The sequence below is a fragment of the Pollicipes pollicipes genome, unplaced genomic scaffold (genome assembly GCF_011947565.3).
Source record: "Pollicipes pollicipes isolate AB1234 unplaced genomic scaffold, Ppol_2.1 Scaffold_4881;HRSCAF=5763_pilon_pilon_pilon, whole genome shotgun sequence".
NCBI lineage: Eukaryota > Metazoa > Arthropoda > Thecostraca > Pollicipedomorpha > Pollicipedidae > Pollicipes > Pollicipes pollicipes.
Genome location: NW_023596576.1, coordinates 23,871,052 through 23,894,608, shown reverse-complemented (window position 1 = coordinate 23,894,608; position 23,557 = coordinate 23,871,052). Strand labels below are relative to the sequence as shown.

Sequence of the window (23,557 nt, the reverse complement as noted above, 5' to 3'; positions counted from 1 at the left end):
CCATGGGGCATGGTCCTGTGCCTCCCCCCCCCTCTCCCCGACCCCCACCCCCTGCATCCGCCATCGGCCCGAGCAGGTCAGGAAATGGGATCCCCATGAACATCGGGTCATCCATTCAAATAAGACATACTCACGACGCAATGTGCGGGGCTCTGAACGATCGAGTGCGTCCGAGCAGGTTAACACATAGGGCCCCCGTCAAGAGCGTAGGGCCCTCCATTCAAATAGGAAGTACCTAAGACCCAATGAAGAGGGCCCCCGAATGTTCGAGTGTGCCCGAGCAGGTTAACAACTAGGGCTCCCAACAAGAGGGTTGGGAACAAGAGGAACAAGAGGGAACACCAAAAACCCAATAGAGCCCCGAACAATCCGGTGTAGCCGAGGAGGCGAACAGTGGGGCCTCTGACAAGAGCGTAGGGCGCCATTCAAATAGCACGTGCTCAATGTCCAATGCAGTGTCCCCGAACGATCGAATGTGCCCCAGCGGGTTATCAGACAGCCGACCCCCCCCCCCCCCCAAAAAGAGCGTAGGGCCTCCATTAAAAAAGAAGTACCCAAGGCCCGGAGTGGAGAGAATTGGAAACACCCCAGACCAATGTAGGGGCCCATGAACGCATCGCAAGTGTGTCTGTAGGTTAACCGAGACTCACGTAAAGGGCCCTGGGCAACCGAGAATGCCCCGGCAGGTTAATACATGGGACCCCGGCTTTAACTCACAGAGCCTTTCTGGTGAATGGAAAGAATCCGCGGAAGGGCCCGTGATTGCCTAGAGTGCCCTGGCACGCTAACAGGAAGGGCATCAACAACAGCGCAGGGCCCTCCGAGCGAATGCGAAAAGATGAAGGGCGACGTGGAATGCTCCTTGATGATCGAAACGATCCTGCACGCGGGCATATAGGTCCCCCGAAAACAGCATGGCGCCCCTAGACAGTGTAATGTGAATTAAAATTTCCAGTTCACAGCTTTTCCAATCACTGAATAATTCTCTGGACCTCTCATAGGCCCTTCGCTTTCGCTTACAACTGTTCTTGATGGCCTTGAAGTCCCGAGATACCCAGCTTTATTGCGTTTTGTGTTAAAAAAACTGCACCTGTTCGGCCCACTACGGGTCCCCTCAGAGCCAATGGGCCCCTTCGGGGCCCCAAGGTGGGTCATGGCCCCGTGCCCCCTCTTCTGGATCCGCCCCTGCTCTAATGCATCGTAGCCCCTAATGCATCATAACCCCTAATGTTCACAACTCCTAACGTATCAGGGTATTGCTTCATGAAAGCTTGATGATTTTTGCTATCTTAAATACCCAGTGTGATAAGTATCAAACGTGCGGAAGATTACACATTTTATGTGTTCATAATGCATTTGAGCATCAAACATTTGAGAAGATAAACACATAATGCGTTTATATTGATGCCATCACATGTCAGTATATTTTCATTGCAACTCATGTTGTAACGTTTCAATTTAGTTCAGTATTTGTTGATTCCTCTTTTATTCCAAATGAATTGGGAATAGTAATCCCGGAGATTAGAAGTAAGGTAGTGGCGTTCTTCATAGAGAGCACATCAAGCGAATGTAAAAAGTTGAAGAACAATTTCTATGTTTTAAAGACAAGTTGCAGAGCGATGTAAATCATGTTGGCAGACACGTGTTTTGGGTCGTGTTTTACATCAGAACCAATGACTGTCATGTTGCTGTGACACACTGATAAAAGCCAACTTCATCATTCGTAGTCCCCCAGACCTAACATTGGTTTTGCTTTTAGAAACCTAATTTCTGTAATAACACGCTGAATTTTGGAGCTATTGCGAAACCTTCGCCGTTGCTGGAAAAGCCGGTGGAAGTTGTTTATTTCATATAAGCTATCTGTGGGTGCCGAAAGTGCAGTGGCAAACGCATCTGTATTAACCCCTGCGCATCTGAGAAATAATCAGTAAGGGTTTGAATCCCCGCGGTGCCCGCCCTTCCTGCCAGGTTGTGAGGTACGTGACGCCTTATCGCCTCAGCAGCTGGGTGAATCGTAAAGCCCCAGTGGCGATGGCAATGGCCTAAAATATATTTAAATGTGTTTACAGGTGTGATAATTTTGTTTCAAGTCAAAGTTGTGACTGTACGATTTTGGTAAATATCCAACTTTTCCACAGCTTTAACTTTACTCTCCAACTTTTGTCAACGCCCAACTTTGCTAACCTATGGCTTAATATGTTGCGAATGAAACGACGATTGACAAGCAGTGCTGAGCAGCCCGGCCAGATATGCGTTAAGGGCGTGCCGACAAGCAGCAATCGAAGCAATTTTTTTAAAAAGTCGTTTGCCTCTTCTGGTTTAGCTTCATACATTGTTGCTTGTTGATTAACTCGATTTTGAAAGAGGATTATCACTTGGGGTTCATTGTACCTGATGGGTGCGAGCAATGTCTACGTTATGCAAGAAACACGAGACGTTAAATCGGGTCATATGGTAATGTCGAATGGAAGGTAAAGAGATCGCCAGGAATGTGATAAGCTTGTTGTGCCTACATTTTATGTTTGATATAATAACGAAGTGTATGATATTGTTGCTCATGGTTTTCTTTATCCTGTCACACTTCATTTCCCTAGAATACGCGACTAAAAAACACTAAACGTCGGAGCCCCATAGACTTATTTAGATATTAAGCACTTCAGATGTAACATTTGGAACATGTGTTTCTGTAATTAATCGTCTAATTTTGACAACATTAAAAAACTTCCACCGTTTTAGAAAAGAAAACAAAAAAGTAAGCTCCTCTTGTAATCTAGCAATTTTGTACAAGTTTCGTTACGCTTCATTTGATCACTAAAATCGGCCTGTTTGGTAATAAGCAAGCCTGCCCTGATTAGCCCTGCTAATTCGACCCCACCTAGCTTGAAACGATGACGTGCCAATTACTTTTCACAACCAACTTCTTGGAGCCCTTCAAAATTTGCGGCAAATGATTGACAGTAAGTGGAAGCCAACGCATCATTATAGATGCATACCATATTTTTGTATCAAATGATAAGGTATTATTAAGCTCATAACTCTGCTTCGTTACAAGATTGAATGACGCAAACGACTTCAATTAAAGGACAATGTAAAACGCTACATTTTGTGGGAAACCTGACTGGAAATGTTAGGTGACTCGCTTCATGATCTTCAAACAACATACAGAACATGTTAAAATACCTCCTACATTTCTGACTAATGTCAGAATGTCAAAACCACCACAACAAAACACGTGAGTTTATTGTCGTGCTTTACGTCTTGCCACACTTCACGTCTTGCCACAACTCATACCCCTAACATGGTGAGTTAACTTCCAGAAATATGGATCTGATCACCTCACTCGGTTTTTAAGCAGCCCATTCGTTTCATCCTCGATTTCAAATGCCCCTTTATGTCGCTCCCGGTAAAGCTATGGTCGTGAACTTTACCAAGGTACTAGTTCTGTCCAGTACGAACAGTTCCGAGACCGAAATTAGCAAGCTGATGTGATGTCTTATCTCCGTTCAAGGTCATGTGATAACTTATCTCCGTAGGTTACTGTAAAGACGAAGTGTTGAACCTTAATTCAGATAGCACTGGAAGAATACTAGTGAACGGATTTCTCGTGGTAGAACGTAGAAAATGCGAGGCGTGAAAAGGAGTCTGAACGTTTTAAGCTTTTGAAATAATTCAACCTTGGACCGAGCTACAGCCAAAAGACTGACTTACGCGTAGCGCTAAGAGAAAATGCCTGTTTCGTGTTATACATTTGTAACAAAGCCTCGCGGTTGGTCACCGGCGCTCCGATATGACCATTGTTGATTGCAATGTACTCGGCGATGTACTCGGCGATGTACTCGGCGATGTACTCGGCAATGAGAGCGGCGTGACTGCTCCTAGATAATTGCAAGCGTCAGACATGCACTGTGATCTATATCGTGAAGCTGGGACCCCGCAACGCAATAAAATAAGCTTTTTAACATAAGGAATCTCATAGGTACTTTCGGTGGTGCTCGTTTGCCACCATCGTTGATACGATGCTATCTCACGTACGCCGCAGACAGGGGAGGGGGAAGGGAAGCAGGCGCGTGGCCCCTTCGGTCCCTCGGGACCCAGAAGGTCCCTCGGGATTGACAATCAATGGCCCGATTATAGGGCTCGAAGGACCGAAGGGCCGGCCGGGCCTCCAGTACGAAGGGCCGGGCTCTCTAATGTCAATCAGGGCCTCTGGCAATGATAGGGGGCCCCTGTGATAATAAAGTCCTTCACTTCGGTCCAGATCACCAACAATCGTCCCTTTGTCGGACTGAGGCCAATTTTCCAAGCATGGACAATGTCTGGGTCCGCGAATGACACTGAGAAGACCTAGCAAGTCGCATTGGCCGGGGTTCCCGTCTCGGACAGGGTGTCCCCTGACCACAGTGCGTACATGATAGGAGATGCCGTGCCGCTCGAGTCGGCCAGAGGCCTATTTGGTGCCCATCACAGCCAACCACAGGCGTTCTCCGTTGGCTCGGCCCCTCTGAGGGCGGCAGAACATTGGCAGCAGTGAAAGGGTTCATAATGAGTCAATAAGACAGTCGAAGGGCCCCGATTCTCACAGGAGGCCTCAGTAACGAACGGCAGCCCACCGCCTCGTTTCGACCAGTGACTCGTGGAAAGGAACTGGGTTTCCTGTGCAAATTATTGGACCCTCTGTGCCCGTAAATGATCCTTTTGCGCCAGTGAGAGCCACTGCATCGATCCGGCTGCAGCAGCTCCAGTCAGAAGACAGCCTGCGTCGAGGAGGGGACCGATAAACAATACGCTCCCTGAGGGCCTCCAAATAGACCAGGGGGCCAGTCCCCATGCCGCGAGATGGCAGCTAGGGAATACCTTGGGCTGGAATGGAAAGGTTCTCTAGCCACTGACCAGGAAAGGTAACGCCCCCCCCCCCCCCCCTCCCTGGTGTGCTACCATCTACTAGTGCAGTGTAGTGTACCATGCACCAGTATATCTAGCAGTCTTCCACTTAAAAGTATACCAATAGTTATAGGTGAGCTTGGTTCAGCATATTTGATGCTTACTTCAGAATCTTCAAAAGTGCAACATTCAATTTAAAGGTACTGAAAGTTTCAGGCCACGCCCTCTCATACTTCCCCGCCATCACAGAACATCCCAAATGTGGGCGAGAGGCCGCTTCAGCAACTGGCTCCGATAAGTTAGAGGCGTTACAGCCCCAGCAAATCCACAACACCTGAAGCGCCACAACCCCTGCGCTTCGTCCTCAGTCGTAACTCTGTGGACTTCAGACACTGCCGTCAGGCAGTTGCCGGTAGGTGGTGCCCGCCTCCCATTCAAACGGTTAAGGCCGAACCTCAACGGACGGAAGGAGGTAGAATATCACGACTTAACGAGAGCAAAACAGATATCATATGGCTTTGGACGTGCTGCAACGTTCGGCCTATTTCATACGGAATCGGTGATCGCCGCGCCCGTTTCCACCTGGGGCGGTGCGATCCTCTACAAGAAAAGACGAGTTCAGCCCTCTTAAACACCTTGGGACCACCAAGCATTGCTTCGCAATTAAAAGTGCACAAAATTGCCGGCCTGGTACGATTGCTAAGTCTGTTTTCCATATAACTGTTTCGAATACGCGGTTTCACGAACGAACTATATTTCTGGCTGTGACTTGTCACTGGAGGTTGTGTGCCATAAGGTAGCGTTTCCATGATACCAGCGTCTTAGTCCACAGCGTGTCGAGCATGGACGAAGCAAAAAAATAATAATTCGGTTGCTGGGATTTGGCGGTGTCAGTGTTGCATTATTGTAATTGACATCGAAGGCATCAATAATGCAATGTACCAAGTATTGTTTTGTACTATCGTATGTGTACCGTGGCATTCCTTCAATCGTGTAGGGTCTGAGCCACTTTCCGCACCGTCAGTCTTTCCGAAGCCACACGCGGTCGACTTCGGCTTCGGGTTCGTGTCACTTTTCACAGCTGGCCTTGGTTCCGGCCTCCAGCATCGTTTCAATGACGGCCGCGGCTTTGGATTCGCGCGATCTTTCAATTGCTGGCTTCAGCTTTGCGATTGTGGTGTTTTCACTGCAGTAGCGACTTTGCTCCGCAAAAAATATTTTTTTCGCCCTGCATCCCCATATATCACACCACACAAGCCAGTCATTATCAGGACTAGCTAAAAGCAGGCGACAAACGAACAACTAGTTAAATTGTTGTGTACTGTTAACACACAAAACTAGAACGACAATCATAAAACCCTTTCGTCCGTAATGCCCCACCCTGTCTCGGCCACGCACCAGAAAACTGACGCTACTAAAACCTAATCCTTTTAGGTTTTAACAGACCTCCTGCTGGCGATTTTGATCTGTTTCGGCTTCGGCTTCGCGTTTCCTGACTTTGCACCCGCTGACGTTAGCCCCGGTTTCAAGGACGCAGTGTTCGAAGCTAGTGGCTTCGGACGCGGCACATTTCAGAAATATGAAGACGCCGACATAAGACTGCACTTCGCAGTTCCAAACTTCACAGCAACGAGTCTCGTCTTCGACTTTCACTTTATAATTGTCTTAGCTCCGAGTTCAGCTTCGATGCCAGTGTCAAAATGCCAAATCTTCGTCCAGACGCCCCTTTGCTAGCAAGCTCCATAGAAAAATCAAATGACTTGGTAGGTCCAGCCCTCTGAGCCTAAGGTAGTCACTTTAAGCGCTGACCATTACAACACACATAAGCGTTGCGGACTAAACCGGGTCCACATATTTCACCGACGCGGATGGAACAGTTATTTATTTCACCGAAGTTGCCAACATCACAATGGACTTAGGGGCCAAATCACGTAAGAATCCCTTTGACAGAGTGTAAGCAAGGGCGGAAAATCTCCAGCGTATCAGCCATTTTCTACAGTCGGCTAGGAGAGCGCGGCACCGAGCTCAACACACGCGGAGAGACACCTTTCATTGACCAGTCGTACACGGTATACAGAAAAGTCGGCGGACGACGCGGCGGCGACAGTCGGCACGGAGCGCGCGGCAGCTGCAGTCTCTCGGTCCGTGCGGCGAACTCTGGCACCGCTCACGGCGCGTGGCGCGCCTCACTGCCGCACCGGGCGCCGCCGGCGGCCACGCGGCGCGCCGCGCCCCTAGGTCAGCGGCGTCTTACTGTTCTGCACAAGCGACGTTTTGCGGGCGGGCAGCGACTCGGGCGTGGGGATGGTCTCGCCGGTGGGGGGCGTGACCCGCAACTGGGCGCCGCCGCGCATCTTGCTCAGAGGGCCGCGCTGCTTCGCCATCTGGTAGTCGCCCGAGTCGAAGTACTTCTGCTGCAGGGGTGCGGGAATTGGCACGCGGATGTCAGTGCTAGACAGACGCACTCAGTAACGAAAGGCTTGGCGGCTTTCGAATTTCTAGGACTGCCGAACACGTGGCAGTGAATGGATCGACGGTGGGTTCTCTGTGAGCGTGAAGCTTTCAAGCTCTTCTCTCGGAACCATGAGATATTCTCGGACATCGACTGATGATGGTGAGCGAAAATGAGTCATTAAATCGTGCCCAAGAGGCTGCTCGCTATGCCGCCGCCATCAAAGCGAGCAATGTGATAGAAAATAAACACATGTCAGGCGCGTAAATCTTCGGCTTCAGTAAATTAACGAGTGTCGTTTTTTAGTGTACGAGATACCCCTATGCCACATTTGAGAGCAAAAATGATGCCACCTATGAAAAACAACCCTCAAACATTGAATATCTCAAAAGAGCAGATCAAAAACGAAATTACTTTAAAGAAATGCTGACCCACTATAAAATATGTTCAACATGAGTGTCACCAACACGGCACACACAGCCCAGAAGCTCACTACCTACCCCTTTCTGCAAACGCTTCTGCAGGAATGCTGAGTGACCAGCCATTGGCCGGCCGACATTGGGGTACTTGGCTTTGAGTTTGGCTTCCTCCGCGAGCAACGGGTTCACCTGAAAGAAATCCTTGTGATAGTGCTTACACAATAACTTCATTATTATGCTTGCAACTTCAATAACTGCAATTGTCTTTCTGAAACACATGCCCAGACGAATAACGTTATGAAACCTGAAACATGCGTGTTCCAGGTTTCATAACGTTATTCGTCTGGGCATTACACACAAGCAGGAAGACCATTTCATTTGTCGTGGGCGGTAAGCGGTCATAATGCTGCTGCCCCATAAACGCCAAGCTCCCACCACCAACATGTAGCCTTTTCCAACTGTCTTTCCGCCTAAGCTTTCGGCCTCTTTCTACGCGATACCCGCGACCTGGACATGGTGGCATTTAGCCCACCCCGAACCTGATAAACCCATGCACAAATCGGATGGCAAGTGGTCTCCAACGAGGCAGTGTTCTACTGTACCTGCAAACAAGTTCGGCACAAAACCTTTAACATGGGTGACATCTATCAGAATGAAGGTAATTTTCGGCCAACGCAGCTCATGACATATTTCATCAGTGTGGACATTCTGCACAGGTTTTGGACGAGAAAGCAATCGCTCATTTTGATACTGACACAGAATAACAATGGATGAAACTACCTTTAGGCATTACCACTTCACACTTCTGGGACAACATTATGATTCCCTCACAGCCACCTCAACAGTCTGTGTACATAACAGGCATGAAAACCAGTGACTTGTATACATGGTGTGGCATGCATCATCAATGATAATTTGCACACCTCTCCAAATTACATTCTACTTCAACAGACACTGCACTGAAACCCAGATTAAGAAACCATCAATTAAGTTGGGCATGGTGCCTGGGGGCATGTGTACAAGGGGCAGTTATGGATAGTTTGTAATACTGCTCTGTTTCAAACAGTTCAGAAACTGTACACAGAAAACCTGGACTGACTGCATCCTGCACAGGAATAGGGCAAAACAATGTTACAGTGCAAAGCCCTGCAGCAGTAATCTGGCTCTGGGATTGCTTACATTTTGAAAGCATCTGTCTGGACTGTTCTCAATATTCATAATGCAAGCACAGGAGTCTTTTCTCTTGGAACCTGTCAATTTGTTCATAAGGGGGCTTTTATAAGACAAGGGATATAATGTGGCAAACAGCCATTATGTCAACACACATATGCAATATAATTATGATTGCTACACCCAGAAGGTGTAGCCTTGATTCTACCTATAATAGTAATAACAATTTTGGGGGTCCAGCAACACATTTAGCATCCCTGATTGAACCTCAAGACTTTTTGCACATAGCCATGAGGCAGTTGAGCTATACCAGACTGAGCTGCTCTTGTGGTTGGTTTCTGTATAAAGTGGCTTCAACCTTTTTTGTCTGCACTGGGTCTGTCTGTATTCAGAAGGCTACATGTTGTGTATAACATTTGTCATGACTGAAGTTGGGAGCCTAGTACACAAAAGGTTTGTGAGCCTGGTAGAATGTTGGTGCCTACTGGATAGTGGCCAAATTCCAAACTTGACACAATGAAATAGGTTGCCAGAAAAATGGCCATGTCCATGACCATGTCCTATAAATGTCATGTTTATCTATCACCTGAAACAGCAACATGAAAATGCCATAGAGTACTAAGTATAAGATGCAATACCTCAGGTTTTTTGAAGTCATCACTTGCTTCTTCTGCATCTTCTGGAATGTTAGCAGTGTCTTTCTCTTCTGAGGATGACATTTTGGCTGAAAAAATGGAAGAAAGTTATGGTGAGTGCTTTCAAACACATATTGTACATTATAAGGCATGGTTGACAGCATGATCTATGTTGGTAGTTGGGTACTTGTGATCCTTGTTAAAGGTGATGTAAGATTTTGTTGAATAAAGCCAAAGCACGAGTACTGCATGTGCATAAAAGGCTCGATGACGATGATATGGCCAGATGCTTGCTGTTGCTGCATGGATGCTTGGCTTCCTAGCATGGCATGGTCTACTAAACATGAATTTCATCTTGCTGTGAACAGGACAGGGTGAAAGGTGAAGGCAGAGAGATATATATGAAAGATAATAAGCATTAAAGTGGTTTGTCATTCCCTTTTCTCAATATAGAAACCAAGGATGTGAAATGCACCCCTGTTCAGCAGACTGGTTTTATGGTAGCCTGGCACACACAATAAATTATCTGATAAGTACTGAAGTTGTATGAAGTAATAGAATGATATGTTCTGTTTCATGGCACTAAAAGCAGCCTAACCTCCTATTATACTACTGTCTTATGTTCTATCAAAACTGAATGGCAGGTTTGGTAAAGTTTCAAAGAAATTAACTGACTAGCATTAGTCACCAACTTTGGTCACCCAACATGCCAACCAACATAAGTCAACCAACATAAGTCACCAACTTATAAAGAACAAATCCCTCCTAGTACCTATGTATTCACACATATCCTTGAAATTCACTTTTGTGCAAATAGCAGGCAAGCTTACGTGATTAAAAGATAGCTATAGGAACACATTCAAACACTTTTAACAGCATGCCATGCAATTATATCATATGTTTCTAATGGAATAGAGCATGATTATACACAATGAGCTAAAGCATGTAGCTACAGCCAAATTGGATCTACCACAGAAATCCTGAAGCAAGCATGCTGAGACAAAACAATGTGTGGTTTTACACACACAATTTATCCAAAATATCAAATATTTCAAACATTCCAATTACCTGTTTTGCAAGGCTTTAGACAATGTAACAACACAAACAAAACATCCACAGAAATAATAACATATAAGCACCCATATAAATGGTGCAGGTATGGGTTATAGAAAACCTTAAGGTTTACATCTGATCCTCTCAAATACTTATGATTATAGCAATGCCACACAGAATGCCTCAAGATAAAAATAAACTTTAAAAAATTGGGACATTTGTACATAGCAACACCAATACCGATAACAATACAAGAATAACCGCATGCAATAGTGCTATAAAGTAAAATCTAGACACTACATATTGTCAACCTCGTGCACTACACCGGAAAGTTTATGACATGTCGGTGTGTACTGTGCAAAACCCAGCCACGTTAAGTGAACAGCATAAACACTTGTTCCCATAAAGTTTGAAGGCATTGAGGCAGCCTGCCAGAGCAGATAGAGTATTCATCACAAAATCAACCCTATCATTGTCCACCTATTCCCCCCCTCTGCAGAGGTCGAAAGAAAGTCAAGACGGAGAAGGCAAACTAAGCGCACTGTTTACCATTCAATGAAATCAGCAGGAACCTGCAAAACCAAGGACAATGATACCAAAGTGCACATAAGCAGTGCAATCATAAATACACATACGACATAAATCCTACACAAATCTTGCTGGTTTACTGTCATTACACCATCCAACACTTTACCTGCAAGCGAAACCGCACCAACGTCCCGATCTCAGCGAAATAGCACAGTTACTGAGGGTCACTCAATTGAGCTATGCTTGAGGTTCAGCTATATACCGAAATAATCAAAACTCGATCAGGAAGACTGGAAACTTCTAATACCATCAGCCTTTCAGATGCGATAACAGGCACAAAAAACACAAGATATTTTATGGCATAAAGTGTTACTTTTTAACCACACAAATAACCATTCGTGCGATTTTGCATGCATGAAAACCAGCCGCAGCTCCCCTCCTAAGATCTCAGAAACCAAGGAGCTAGAAACACCAAAGTCACGGGGCGTGTTCGCATGTGCGCAAGCTCACTTGGGTCAAAGTTTGAGGTTTCCAGGCCATGAATTTCGGGTCAGATAAGGTTAAATGAGCTCAAACCCCAAGTTCATGTCCAAAGTGGTCCCAAACCTGGTCTCATGTTCTAGGCAAGAGGTCACATGTTCATGTAAGATTAGTGACCTTGTTTGACCCTTTGAAAGTCATGGTGACCCAAATCGTGCAAAACTTCTGTAAGTTTTGCATTTGAATAAGCGACAAAAATTGTGCTAGGCAGTAGTAGTATAACGATTAATAAAAGGAATATAGCACAGTTCTGATACCAATACATTCGAATTGAGCACCAGAAACTACCAGTCCCAGCAAGCCTTAGAGTAATAAATCAGGTTGTTTTACCTTGGTCTGACTTTTATACATGACCCTAGACTAATGGAATTTGTTAACTTAATTGTTGTGTTGCCTAAGAAAGTATTTCAGAGATACATGACTTCGTCCAACATCTTGTGGTTGCATGTGATTGAACGATTCCCCAGAAATTGATTTCGCGGAATACATGGCTCGACTTTGACTGCCGTAGTCAGTGACTTAACAATGTACATCCAAAAGTGTGTGTCATTGGGGCCTTACGACGCACTCAGCAGCTGAGGGTATATGGCGTCACCTGCCTCTCGCCCTGGCAGGAAGGGCGGACAACGCGGGGAATCGAACCCCGTACCCCTGGTTTCCCAGACGCGCATTGGTCAACGCAGACGTGTTAACCACTACACTACCGGCACCCCTATGTACATCTAAATTTTGTATCCTAATCAATCCGCTGTTTATCTACACCTCTGCAAAATTTGGCGCGGTTACGCCGCGCCGTCCGGAAATCATTCCGGAAAACCCTTGGGGGGGGGGGGGGGGGCAAATTGACCGCCACCCGAGCGCATGTAAATGAGCCTGCTATTTTCCTATATAACAACCAAACGCTGTTTCTAACCTCGATACAGGTCACTTTGGTATCGGCGCCTTGCGTGCAGAAAGCGCACCGGTGATCACGCCCAGCAAGACCACATGACACACACTTGGACAACACAGCAGACTGCGGGTCGTTGTTTTCTGCCTGTGTATTGTGACAACTGTGGGGTGAAAAATCAAGGGCGACCATGGGCAAGAGTACAGTTTGCCGCACGGCACGCAAACGACGACAGGCATTCCGTGGCCAATGACGGCGCATGCGCCTGGCGTACCCGTCACGACCTGTCCACCTCGCACGCACATCTCGACGCAATCTCGACAGCCCCGACAGCAGGCGCGGAGCTGGCAGGGACATGCAGTTAAGCGAGTTCGCAGGGACACATTCGGCCACATAATACAGACACCGCCGGATCTCGAGCCCGCTCAAGTCGGCGCGGTCTCGCCCCACGGCCTCGCTGCTGCCAGAGATCAATCACCAACTCGCCCCGGGCCGGACTGCGGGCCCGCGCAGTCGCCTGCAGCCCTCGGTCCCAATCATCCACGCGGGGCGAGCACACCACACGGAACGCGCGCCGACAAGGTGGGCCCTGGGCCGGGGAGTGACACGAGCTTACAACGCCGCCTGACGTCCGGTCTGAAAGCCAGCTAATACTCGCCTGCCCCCTGCGGGTATGTCTACCTCACCATGCTGCAAGCGCAGGAAATGTTCGCTATCGTTTCCATAATTACTGACATCATGAAGCGGAGCCAAACGCAGGCCTGCAACATGCGTAACAACTGGTGACTAGTGGCGGTGCGGATCTGCGGACCTGTCGAGCAACCTTCAATCACACATTGGAAGATATTGATCTGACCGTCGTCAGTCCCACCAACACTGCTGACAAAAGTTTAAACGCGGAGAAGGCACATAATTCGAGATACATTTCACTGAAGCGACGCAACGTACAGTTCACTTCAATTGAATCCCTGCTAATTACTGGATCGGGTGCGCACGAGATTGGAGCGCTCCAAGCCGATTGCATCCCCGTTTGATTGCAGTGAAGTGGCAAATTCTATATTCTTTGTCAGGTGGGGCATCAACGCTTTTGTCTAATAAAAAATGTGACATTAAATCAACACAATCACAAGGTGTACGACTAGTTCGCGACAGCGGTCCCCAATTCCGAATCTTGCGCGACGGCGGGTCACAGCAGTGATTTTTCGATGCTTCACAGTCGTCCACGGCAGCCCCACCCGTTTGGTCTAGCCTCTCACGCCACCCTACCGCCGCTGGTCACGACCAGCGAGCGTCCGCACGCGGGGACGGCGCGGCCAGCAGCGCGGCACGGACCACGCCTGGTCCCCGCCACTGTCCGAGCGGCTGCGCCGGCGCACCTGACGCCGCCGAGCCCGCCCGCATTGCGGCCGCGCGACACACCGGCGTCAGCCGTTCGCCGGGCCTTGGCCGTCCCTGCACGCGCGCTGCCCTGGCGCGGTGTCCCAGCCGACGCGTCACCACCGCACCGGGCATGAGCGGCGGCCAACAGTCCCGGGCGGCGGGCGAGCCGGTTGGCGGAGCGGCGCGCGCCTGGCCGCCATTACGACAGGCAGGCGATGGTCTCGGTGACCCGCTTGCCCTGCGGCACCACGTACTTGACTAGCCGCTGCGCCATGCGCAGCGCGTGCTTCAGCAGCGCGCACGGGCTGAAGTCGTACGCCAGCGAGAGGGCGTATACGACGTAGTCGAGCGCGCCGTACGACGGGTGGCCGCCGTTGATGTAGTACACGTACAGAAACCCGTCGCGGTACTTGCCATCTATCTTGTAGAAGTACGGGAGAAATGTGTGCAGCCTGCAACGGCGGCGGTTCGACGGACGTGAGCCAGAGCTACGAAGTGTCGTTGGTGGGGTAGGACGAGTCTGCCACAGAGTGGGCACACGTCCCAGCATGGGAGAAAGCATGCCCGCTGGTCAGAGTGAAAGTATGTACCCCGACTTTAAAGCCATCAGACATGTGACCTGCATGTCAACTGCTTGCATGGATCGCGGACAACGCACGCCACCCCACCCGTCACAACCTAGACCTCCGTCACTAAATCGAATCCAACTTGACTTAACTTACTGAACTTAGATTGAACTTAACCGCAGGTATCACGCACTCATCCCAACATTTGACAGGCCTGGCACAGTGCACCTCTCGACCCGGCCGCCGCCTGACCTGAACTTGTGGCGTTCGTAGAAGCGCAGCGCCGAGCTATTGGAAGTGAGCACGTGCAGGTAGACGGCGCGGCAGTCGGCGTGCTCCGCCGTGCGCAGCTCGTTCAGCAGCAGGCCCAGCAGCTGGGAGGCGACGCCGCGCCGCCGATACTCGGCCGACACCTGCCGACGGCGACGGACCCCGCTCAGGCGGCGGCGGGCACGCCAGCCGCGCCAGTCACGCCCACGCCGCCGCACACGCCCGTCGGCACGGCACGGCCGGCGGACCGGGCGAGCGGTCCGCCAGAGGAGCACACGCGCTCCGGCCCGACGCGGCCAGGGCCAACCCCGCCAGGTGTGCCGCGGGTGGACAGGGGTCAGGGTCGGCCCCCGCCAGGCCTGACGCGGCCCGATGCGACCAGGGTCAGCCCCGCCAGGCCTGACGCGGCCCGACGCGGCCAGGGTCAGCCCCGCCGGGCCTGATGCGGCCAGGGTCATCCCCCGTCGCGTATGACGCGGGCGATAGAGGTACGGCGACACGGTGATACGTGATGCGGCAATAGACAAGATGTCAGTTACGAGAGCAGGCTCCAGACAGTGCCAGGCAGATAACTGCCGACGCTTGCAGCACATTATTTGTGCACTGTCTATGTCGGGATTTTTACACACTCAACATCGCCCCCTCCCCCGCCGGAGGCTAGGTCCGTGGGAGACCCCTGCACAGATCCCGCTCCCACCTACCCCGAGGCTGAGGATGTAGGCCATCTGGGTGCGACGAGGGAAGGAGGCTGCCAGCATGCTCCGCTCCTGCCGGCACACACACGCACACAGACCAGCCGTCAGCGTCGACCGAGACGGCCACGTCTGGGACAGGCGCGCCGCATATGGGGCGTAGGGGCGATATATGGAGCACGGGGGCGATATATGGAGCGAAGGTGATTAAGGGGAAGAGGGGACCACATCTGACACGGAAGGGGCGACGCCTGGCCCATAGAGGATGACACCTAACCCCAAAAGGTGAATGGCTAATCGAAACAATTGCGTGGTAACAGAGTTTACAGCAAGATACTGGAATGGACACTTTAGCCAAGGAACTTGGAACAGAGACCCAAAGACACAAGCATAAGTCGATCAGTGTAATACAGAATACACCATCGAAATAAATCGTCGAAAATAGCCAAAAAGTAAAAACAAATAGCCCTAAAAATAGTCATAATTGTAAAACAGTAGAAATACGAACCTCTTTCGTAAGTAGAGCATATATCTTCACTTCGGCCACAATGAAACCAATAATGGTGGTCTGATAGGTGGCGACGCGTGTGTAGAACCTGCTGTTGGTGCAGATATCCCTGAACCAGCTGTCTGGGTACTCCACGGGGAACCATTCCTTGCATAGCTTTCGCACCTGTAAACCGGGCGACAGAATCAGCAAGCAACAAAACTGTAATCCTCCACGACCCTGTAGTTTCCCTCCCTCCCTCCCTCCCTCCCTCCCTCCCTCCCTCTCTCTCTCTCGTTTGAAATGTTCGGCCACTTAAAAAAGATAAACGCAGGAAATTCAAGAAACGCAGGAAAGTTAAAACTTTCGAACTGCGAAAACAAATCATTGAGAATACAGGTCAAAACCGGGCCCAGATCTCACACACCCCACATCGTAGTGGCACAAGACTGAGCATATTTCTACGAAGGAAAAAAACAGACCATGGTGCTGACAAGCGTGGATCAATCGGTACAGAAGCCAGAAGGCCGCGCGCTGGCGTGCGGCCTTTTTTGCGCCACATTTTTTGAAGCCCATTTATTAACACAGGACTCTGGAGGAAACCGACAAAGATACTCGAGACCGATTGGGCCTAAAATTACATAGGCGTGTTGCCCTGCGTGTTGTGTCAACACCCAACAGCATATTTGCGCACCTTGAAATACATCGCTAGTGATTGCCAAAATGGCAAAAAAAGGACAAGCTCATCCATGCTGTCAATGAAAATTTCCAAGCCTGGCCACAGTGAGGTGCTGACATTAGTCTGACCGGGTAACAACATGTGGGTTGGCGCGCGAGTTCAGTTTTATTGGACCTACGCCTTTTGAGTTCCTAAGAGACTTTTCAACTCATCGACACCAGCTGTCAAAGGTGTCTGACTCCATTTACATAGTTGCTGATGTCACCTGCACCATAACAGAGAGCTCTCACATCGGTCATCGCCTCGCTCGTCTCTCTACGGTCGAGGCGTCTTATAGGTACACACATGTAGTCTGCATGACTTGGGCACCTTACATGGCAGCACAGCAAACACATGCACGGAAATGACACATGGCAGTGGTGTGGCCGATTTCCTTTGGTTTTGTTCGCTGGAGTTCTGGCCTCCTTGCTACGGCTTCACACCAGCTGGTCATGCCACTCACAGTGTCGATGTCTGCTGGGGTCAGAGACCGGAACTCGTATGCTCCGCGACTCTCCGGAGAGACTGGCATCGCCACCCGGACCTCGTCATGAGTGTCGTCACATGGGTACCTAGAAGAGAGCACCTCATGAACATCACAACTGGGGATCATAGTGGGCCTTTGCTGGCCACAGTGGGCCTTTGCAGACTGCAGGTCAACAACAAGTTTTGGATGACATGGTGGTTGGTGATCTGAGCCATGAGATGAATTGTTAGAAGTCTGACAATGAACTCACATGCACTCAGCAAAATTCACTGAAGTGCTGTGATAAGGCTGGTGTGGGCATTCTTTATAAGCTATGTCTACAATAGACTTGCCCTTGTGAGCAATCATACCATTGCATGGAGTGACATTGCAATGCAATGTCCCTTTAAAATTGATTATCAAAATTTTAATGAGCTTTTTTACTTTATGGCACAAGCAGTTTTTGAGGTCCTTACAATCAGATCTGATTCCAATTGCTTAACAGGGACCACAACAAACCTGCCAGGCAGCACAAAACACTTTGGTTTATGATGCAGCCAGACCAAACTCACCACATGTGCTGGTTCATGCCTGAGAAGAGATTGCAGCTTACGGCATGGAAATTAAAGATAGCCTTGGATCACATCCAGTCTTGGACACCTGTAGTAGTTGCTCCCCAGAGGCAGCATGTCCTAAAAACACAGGCTGTATCATGTCAGGAAAAATTAAACGGCAAGCCTTCTTATGTCTGGCGTGTGGCAGGTCAGCCAGACGATGGTTACCAGCAAAGGCAATTCTTTGGGAATCTTCCAAGCTGTGTCAACAGAGTGTTTAGATGAAGTCATACAACTCTGAGATGGTTTCCAAGACAAAACAGCAAATGACATTAGGATCAACTAGTCATATTGACTGTGGGTCAGAAATGAAGGTCATATCAATATTAAAACCAAACCACTTTCCACCAGAAAACTTACATTGCTATGAAGTTTTAATGCCCACTTCAGATTTCTTGACTTCATGAAAGTCAGGAATGGAAATTGACCTAAAATGGCAATGACCAACCTTTTGCTGTTAGAAGCATGCCACCTAGATTAGTTCTGGACACTGCTGTTCATTTCAAATATCAAAATGATCTTGAAAGTTTTTGGTCACTCTGGCCTGTTGTAGGTTAAAGCCATTGATTTGACATGACCACCAGTGGCCTTTTCCTTAGAAAAAGGTCTTAGTTTAACCTGGTTCTATAAAGGGGCACAAGGGAACTTCTGACACTGATTTTGAGTTTGCACTTGTTTTAAACTTAATTGACCTAAAGGTGATGACCTAGAGACATTAAGATAACTTTAAGCCATTTATAGTATCAGGTACAGGCTTTCTCTTTTGCTGGAGGGATCTGGAAACCCAGCAGGTCCATAATCAGCCCTTGGTGAGGTTCTTGTACATTTGGTGAAATTCTGGTGCAAAGAACTTTATCTGCTATGCATGCCAAGTAGAGATAACATGAAATGTTTGTATGTTGGCTATATTTGACACAGGAGACCAGGATAGTGTCTTACTATATCCCAGTATATCTAGCAGGGCCTAAGAATGGCAAGAGGTGTCAGAAGCAGTTTGAAATGGCAAGGATCATGCATCCATATTTATTACTTGCCTTTGCTTGATAGTTTCTGAAATGAGTGCTTCAAAATGTCATCAGCTAGCAGGCCAACCACTTTATTCTAAGCTTAAGTATTGCAGTAGATAGGTACCAACCTTTATCTCAAGATCTTCCTCTCAATTTTAACATGTTTTCAGATCTAATAGCAGTTATGATGCACACAACTCACTCAACATGCATCCTTGGTGTACCCTGGATGTTATGCACCAGAATAGGCAGAGAAGCTGAACATGGGCATCACATTCTGCAAAACACACAACAAACAAATGATGTGATGTGCTGGTAGCATATTGTATCCCATCCACAGTTCTGCTAAATTTGCACGCATTTCATAAACACCAATTGTAAATGGCACATGTAAATGCAACTGATGTTGACAATTTCCATTAAATAATGTGACCCTGATAAAAAACATCACAATAAGAACTGACACTTACACAAACTGAGGCAGAACGCCAGGCATGGTGCCAATATTGACAGGAAGAGCAGTATCCTCTTCTACCATTTGCAAAAGTAATGTTACCCACATGGTAATGTAAGGGCAAAAAATGATCCACCATCACAGTTGCCTTATCTTTTCAGCTATTCCATTGCTACGACACATATTACATTCACTACAATACATACACCACCCATTACAAAGGTAAACATGGTGAGCAAGACAGAAACATGCAAACATGCAAAACATGCAAGCAAGAGTATGATTGTATCTGATTTAGAGCAACCAACTGCAATCACAATAGGACCAAGAGCATAGAATACAGCACACAAAAACATTAGGTAACTAAGCTGCTCACATTGGTTCCGTGACAAAGCAGAAAATCATCTCTCATGAGGAGGCTTCAACATCTCAGCAAAATGCATCAGTCAGCAAGCGCATCATACGAGACACTACACTGCTGTTACAGCGCGTGATGTCAGGTCTGGCAAAATTCCGAACCGAGAACACACTTACAATTCAAAAGCAGGGCATCCACACAGACCCACCCCAACACACTAACACTCAAGCATAGCACTCCTGATTCCTGTCGACTTACTGCTAGTTTAGCCTGGCCTTACATTTGCGCTTCTGCGACAAACTCCGAAGGCTTCTGGGAGTTCAAGGTTCATGAAATATCTGTCATTAAAATAGCATTCAGTTCCCCCCCACAACTGGTTCAGTAAACAGAAAACATCATCCTTTATGCCGATTTGAATTGACCAGGAGAAAACTGTCATTCAAAGCAGGCGTGCATGCACGATTTTGCAATGGGGGAAAGAAAAGCCCAATTTGTTATATGAATACCGAGTCTAGCGCCCTGCAAGCACGCAAAAATTTGTTGGCTAAAGCAACATCGTATGTTCTCAATATGCATCTTTGCATGTGTCTCTCCGGAACTTTGTGTGGCAACATTTATTCGCGCTCATAGATATGCATATCATAAATTTGATAGGGATATGTGCTCCCAGGGACCACTACGTGGATATCAAGCGCAGTCACGTAGAGGTTCGACGTATGACAACTGTCAACGACGGCCAGAGGCAACATACCAGCTTGCTTGTGCTCACGGTGGAATACAAATACCTTCCTGGAGTATCATCGCTGGCCACATTTGCTACTCTGTTCCAGTTTTCATCCCGAACCCACTGCACTGTCATAACTGCCAACGATTTGGTTATGGAAGATATCTACCGTGAAGGTACCTGCGGCTGAAAGAAGCACAAGATCACGGGAGCGGCGTGTGACGGGGCAGTGAGGCTGTGAACTGGTGTGCGGTGGTAGGGGCGGATCCAAGATGTCATCAAGGGGGTCACGCAACGTTGTGGGGGCCCCTTAGAGTTTGGGGGCCCCTCCTAAAATTATCCACACATTCTGGTCATCAAATTCTAGGATAAATAGTAAATACCCAGCCAGCATTCCCAAATGGGACCCACACGAGCAAAACGTGGGACAACTGGGTTAGTGTGTGCACGGGTTACAGCTGGGCTTTTTACTGGGCTCCAGCTTGGTCCCATATGGGGCACCCACGTCATTTTTTTCTCGCATGCACCAAATCTGTCCGTCCCTTGCACTATCCCGTCGGAATTTATCACACCAAGAAAAATAACTCACAAGGAAGGAATACTTGCATTGCGGTGATCTATATGGGCCATCATTGGGCAACCTCGGCTATTGCCAACATGGGCTGCAAGTGGGCTGGTATCTAGATGGGCTGCCGATATTTTATATGCGCAATAAAGTTTCCACATACACACAATATTGGTGTGCATTCCACTTGTTTTTATTGTCTGGGTTTTGCCATCTACTAAAACATGAGACTGCCGCCTGGACTGGTATCCATATGGGCTGAGCACGGGCTAGCTGGGCTCATGGCCATGTAGACTGCAGGTGGGCTGGCATTTGGGCTCCATCTGGTACCTAGATGGGTTGCCCATACGCTACTATATTTAGCCCAGGTGCATTTGAACTGTTACCTTGTGCTAACGCGTTGGATTTTTTCTTATGATGTTCAAAGGAGCACACAACAAAGGACAGCAGCAAAGGTTTGGGGATCATATGGAATGTATAAGGGTAAGTTGGGCTCATGTCAATATGGGCCGGAGGTGGGATAGTCTTCAGACTCCATGCTGGATCCAGATGGGCTGCCCATATGTTACATACGCAATAAAGTTTTTGCATGCACAATTATGTATATCATTTTCAAAATTGTTTTGAGGTTTTACCATTTCGTGCACAATTATTTTACCCGTGAAAGTGGGCTGGACTGGGGTTCATATGGGCTGAGCATGAGCTAGCTGGGCTCGCGTCCATGTAGGTTCCACGTGGTCTGGTATTTGGGTTCCATCTGGGACCCAAATGGGCTGCCTACACGCCACCATATTTGACGCAGGTGCATTAGGCTTGCTGCTTTGTTCTCTCACGTTTGATTTTTCCTCATCATGCAAAAACGAGCACATAACAAAAGAGAGCAGCACGAGCTGGGGTTCCTATGGGATGCATGTGGGCAAGTCGGGCCATGTCAACATGGGCCGCAGGTGGGCTGGTCTTTGGGCTTCATTTCGGACCCAGATGGGCTGCCCATATGCTGATATATTTTACACTACTGCATTATTTTTTTTTTACTTTATTCTCCATGGTTTGATATTTTTATCGTGAACAAGCCAATTTGCAATAAGGGTGGGCGCCATAGACTCGGATCCACAAGGGGCCGCAGGTGGGCAAGCAGGCCACATGCCAGCATGGGATGCAAGCGGGCTGATGCCTGGGCCCCATCTGGGGTCCAGATTGGCTGCCCAAATCTATTATCCTGACTAAGCGCGAAATAACTTTCGTGCCGTATGGCTTCTGGTTCGGTTATACCACCGCGTGTGCAAACAAGAGGGACAGCTGGCATGGATCTCATCCACAAGGACTGCGCGTGGGCGAGCTTAGCTCACGTCAACATTGACCGATTCACGGTCATGTCACTCGGGGCAGTTGGCGTGTTGGAAGTTTGCGCGCCAAGGGCATGGAATGAGCCCTCTATTTACGTTTCACTGGTTGATGGATAATTGGTTGCGTTTGGAGTTCCCTCGGTAATTGCGGGCGTCCCGTTGACCGGTCGCCGGCTAGGATCTCAGCGGTGGGGAGTGAGGGTTTCGCATCCCTTCAGGGACGCGAGGCTACCGGTCAGCGGGCCGGCTGGCTAGGCGGGCCGGCTGGCCAGGTAGGCCGTCAGCACCGAGCACACCGCTAACCAGGGTCTTCTATAATCTTGGTCGGAGTTTCTGGCGGTTGCATGCAACTGATCAGATGCAGTTTCTTTCACCTGCTTGGTGTTCAAGGAACACAGGTCCAGAGGGTCATGCGTTAACTTATCCACAGCTTTAGTGTCAAGAGTCCGACATGGGCGACTCGACTCGATTTTTCGCTGTTTTGAAGGTAATTAGCCAGTTTACAACCGTCTGTAGGGACTTTTAGCATGCGGAGAGCTTTTTCCGTTCATGGCATTAGTGGTTGGAATGTGCGATTGACTAGTCAGCTCTTGACACCATTCGACTGGACGCTGTCTGCTCAATGTTTTAAGCCTGGAACCAGCGCTCCCAGCTGACAAAGGCTGTCTGATCATTTCGTTCCTTACGAATTAGCTGTGCCACCAGTTTTATGAGCTAACCGATGTATTTGTGTGCGGCGGCATTTATAGGCCAGGAGAGTATTCGAATACCCCATCGTACTGCGTCGTTTCACCTTTGCCCCAAATTTGCCGCTTTTCTTGAAGATGGGGTGAGGTCAATGTGACCCCTGTCTTTACAAAACTACGAAACAAACAGTCCCGCAGAAAATCCAGCGTATTGACCTCAACGAGGTCTCGCGATTGGTAGCCAGCTTTATACCTGTCGATTCGTATTTTACCCCACTAGAACAGATCAAATGTCATTTCTTCTGAAAACAACGTCATTCAGCTTTGCGTACGCATGCTTATTTAACAATGCCTCTTAACAGCATACACCTGACAAGTGTTTTTCTTGTTTAATTTTGCATACAGCCATATATATATATATATATATATATATATATATATATATATATGGATATGTATAGGATTTTGAACATACGTTCATCACGTATGGCTCTGTTGACGAAACAGTGTTGGTCGCCGTGCGCCATCGGCGGATCCATCGGTTGCCGTCCGCCGCCCGCGCCAGCCGTGGATCACCATGCAGAAATCTGACAGCAACTTTGCTTTTCAGAACTCAAACTGATGAAGAAACGTTTGTGGTGTCAAAACACACATAAT

At 48.4% G+C, this 23,557-nt stretch overlaps 2 protein-coding genes across 6 annotated transcripts; both read right to left on the bottom strand.

Moving 5' to 3' along the window:
• Positions 1-6,748: 6,748 nt before the first annotated feature.
• LOC119101671 (cAMP-regulated phosphoprotein 19) lies at positions 6,749-11,392 on the bottom strand. The gene is made up of 4 exons (XM_037225085.1): positions 11,305-11,392; positions 9,561-9,646; positions 7,834-7,941; positions 6,749-7,295 (listed from the first exon to the last, which is right to left on the bottom strand). The coding sequence occupies exons 2-4, from the start codon at positions 9,639-9,641 to the stop codon at positions 7,116-7,118; spliced, it is 369 nt and encodes a 122-aa protein (XP_037080980.1). The 5' UTR covers positions 9,642-9,646; positions 11,305-11,392; the 3' UTR covers positions 6,749-7,115.
• A 1,311-nt stretch (positions 11,393-12,703) lies between these two features.
• Positions 12,704-19,834, bottom strand: LOC119101549 (N-alpha-acetyltransferase 60-like). Of its 5 annotated transcripts, XM_037224895.1 has the most exons (8): positions 19,756-19,834; positions 18,970-19,044; positions 17,719-17,838; positions 17,144-17,252; positions 15,984-16,148; positions 15,485-15,550; positions 14,766-14,926; positions 12,704-14,399 (listed from the first exon to the last, which is right to left on the bottom strand). In XM_037224895.1, the coding sequence occupies exons 3-8, from the start codon at positions 17,733-17,735 to the stop codon at positions 14,147-14,149; spliced, it is 771 nt and encodes a 256-aa protein (XP_037080790.1). In that variant the 5' UTR covers positions 17,736-17,838; positions 18,970-19,044; positions 19,756-19,834; the 3' UTR covers positions 12,704-14,146. The 5 variants fall into 5 exon arrangements, with proteins under 5 accessions (XP_037080790.1, XP_037080792.1, XP_037080789.1 ...); XM_037224897.1 differs by lacking the exon at positions 18,970-19,044 and having other exon boundaries at positions 19,756-19,829; XM_037224894.1 differs by lacking the exon at positions 19,756-19,834 and having other exon boundaries at positions 18,896-18,997.
• Positions 19,835-23,557: the final 3,723 nt, after the last annotated feature.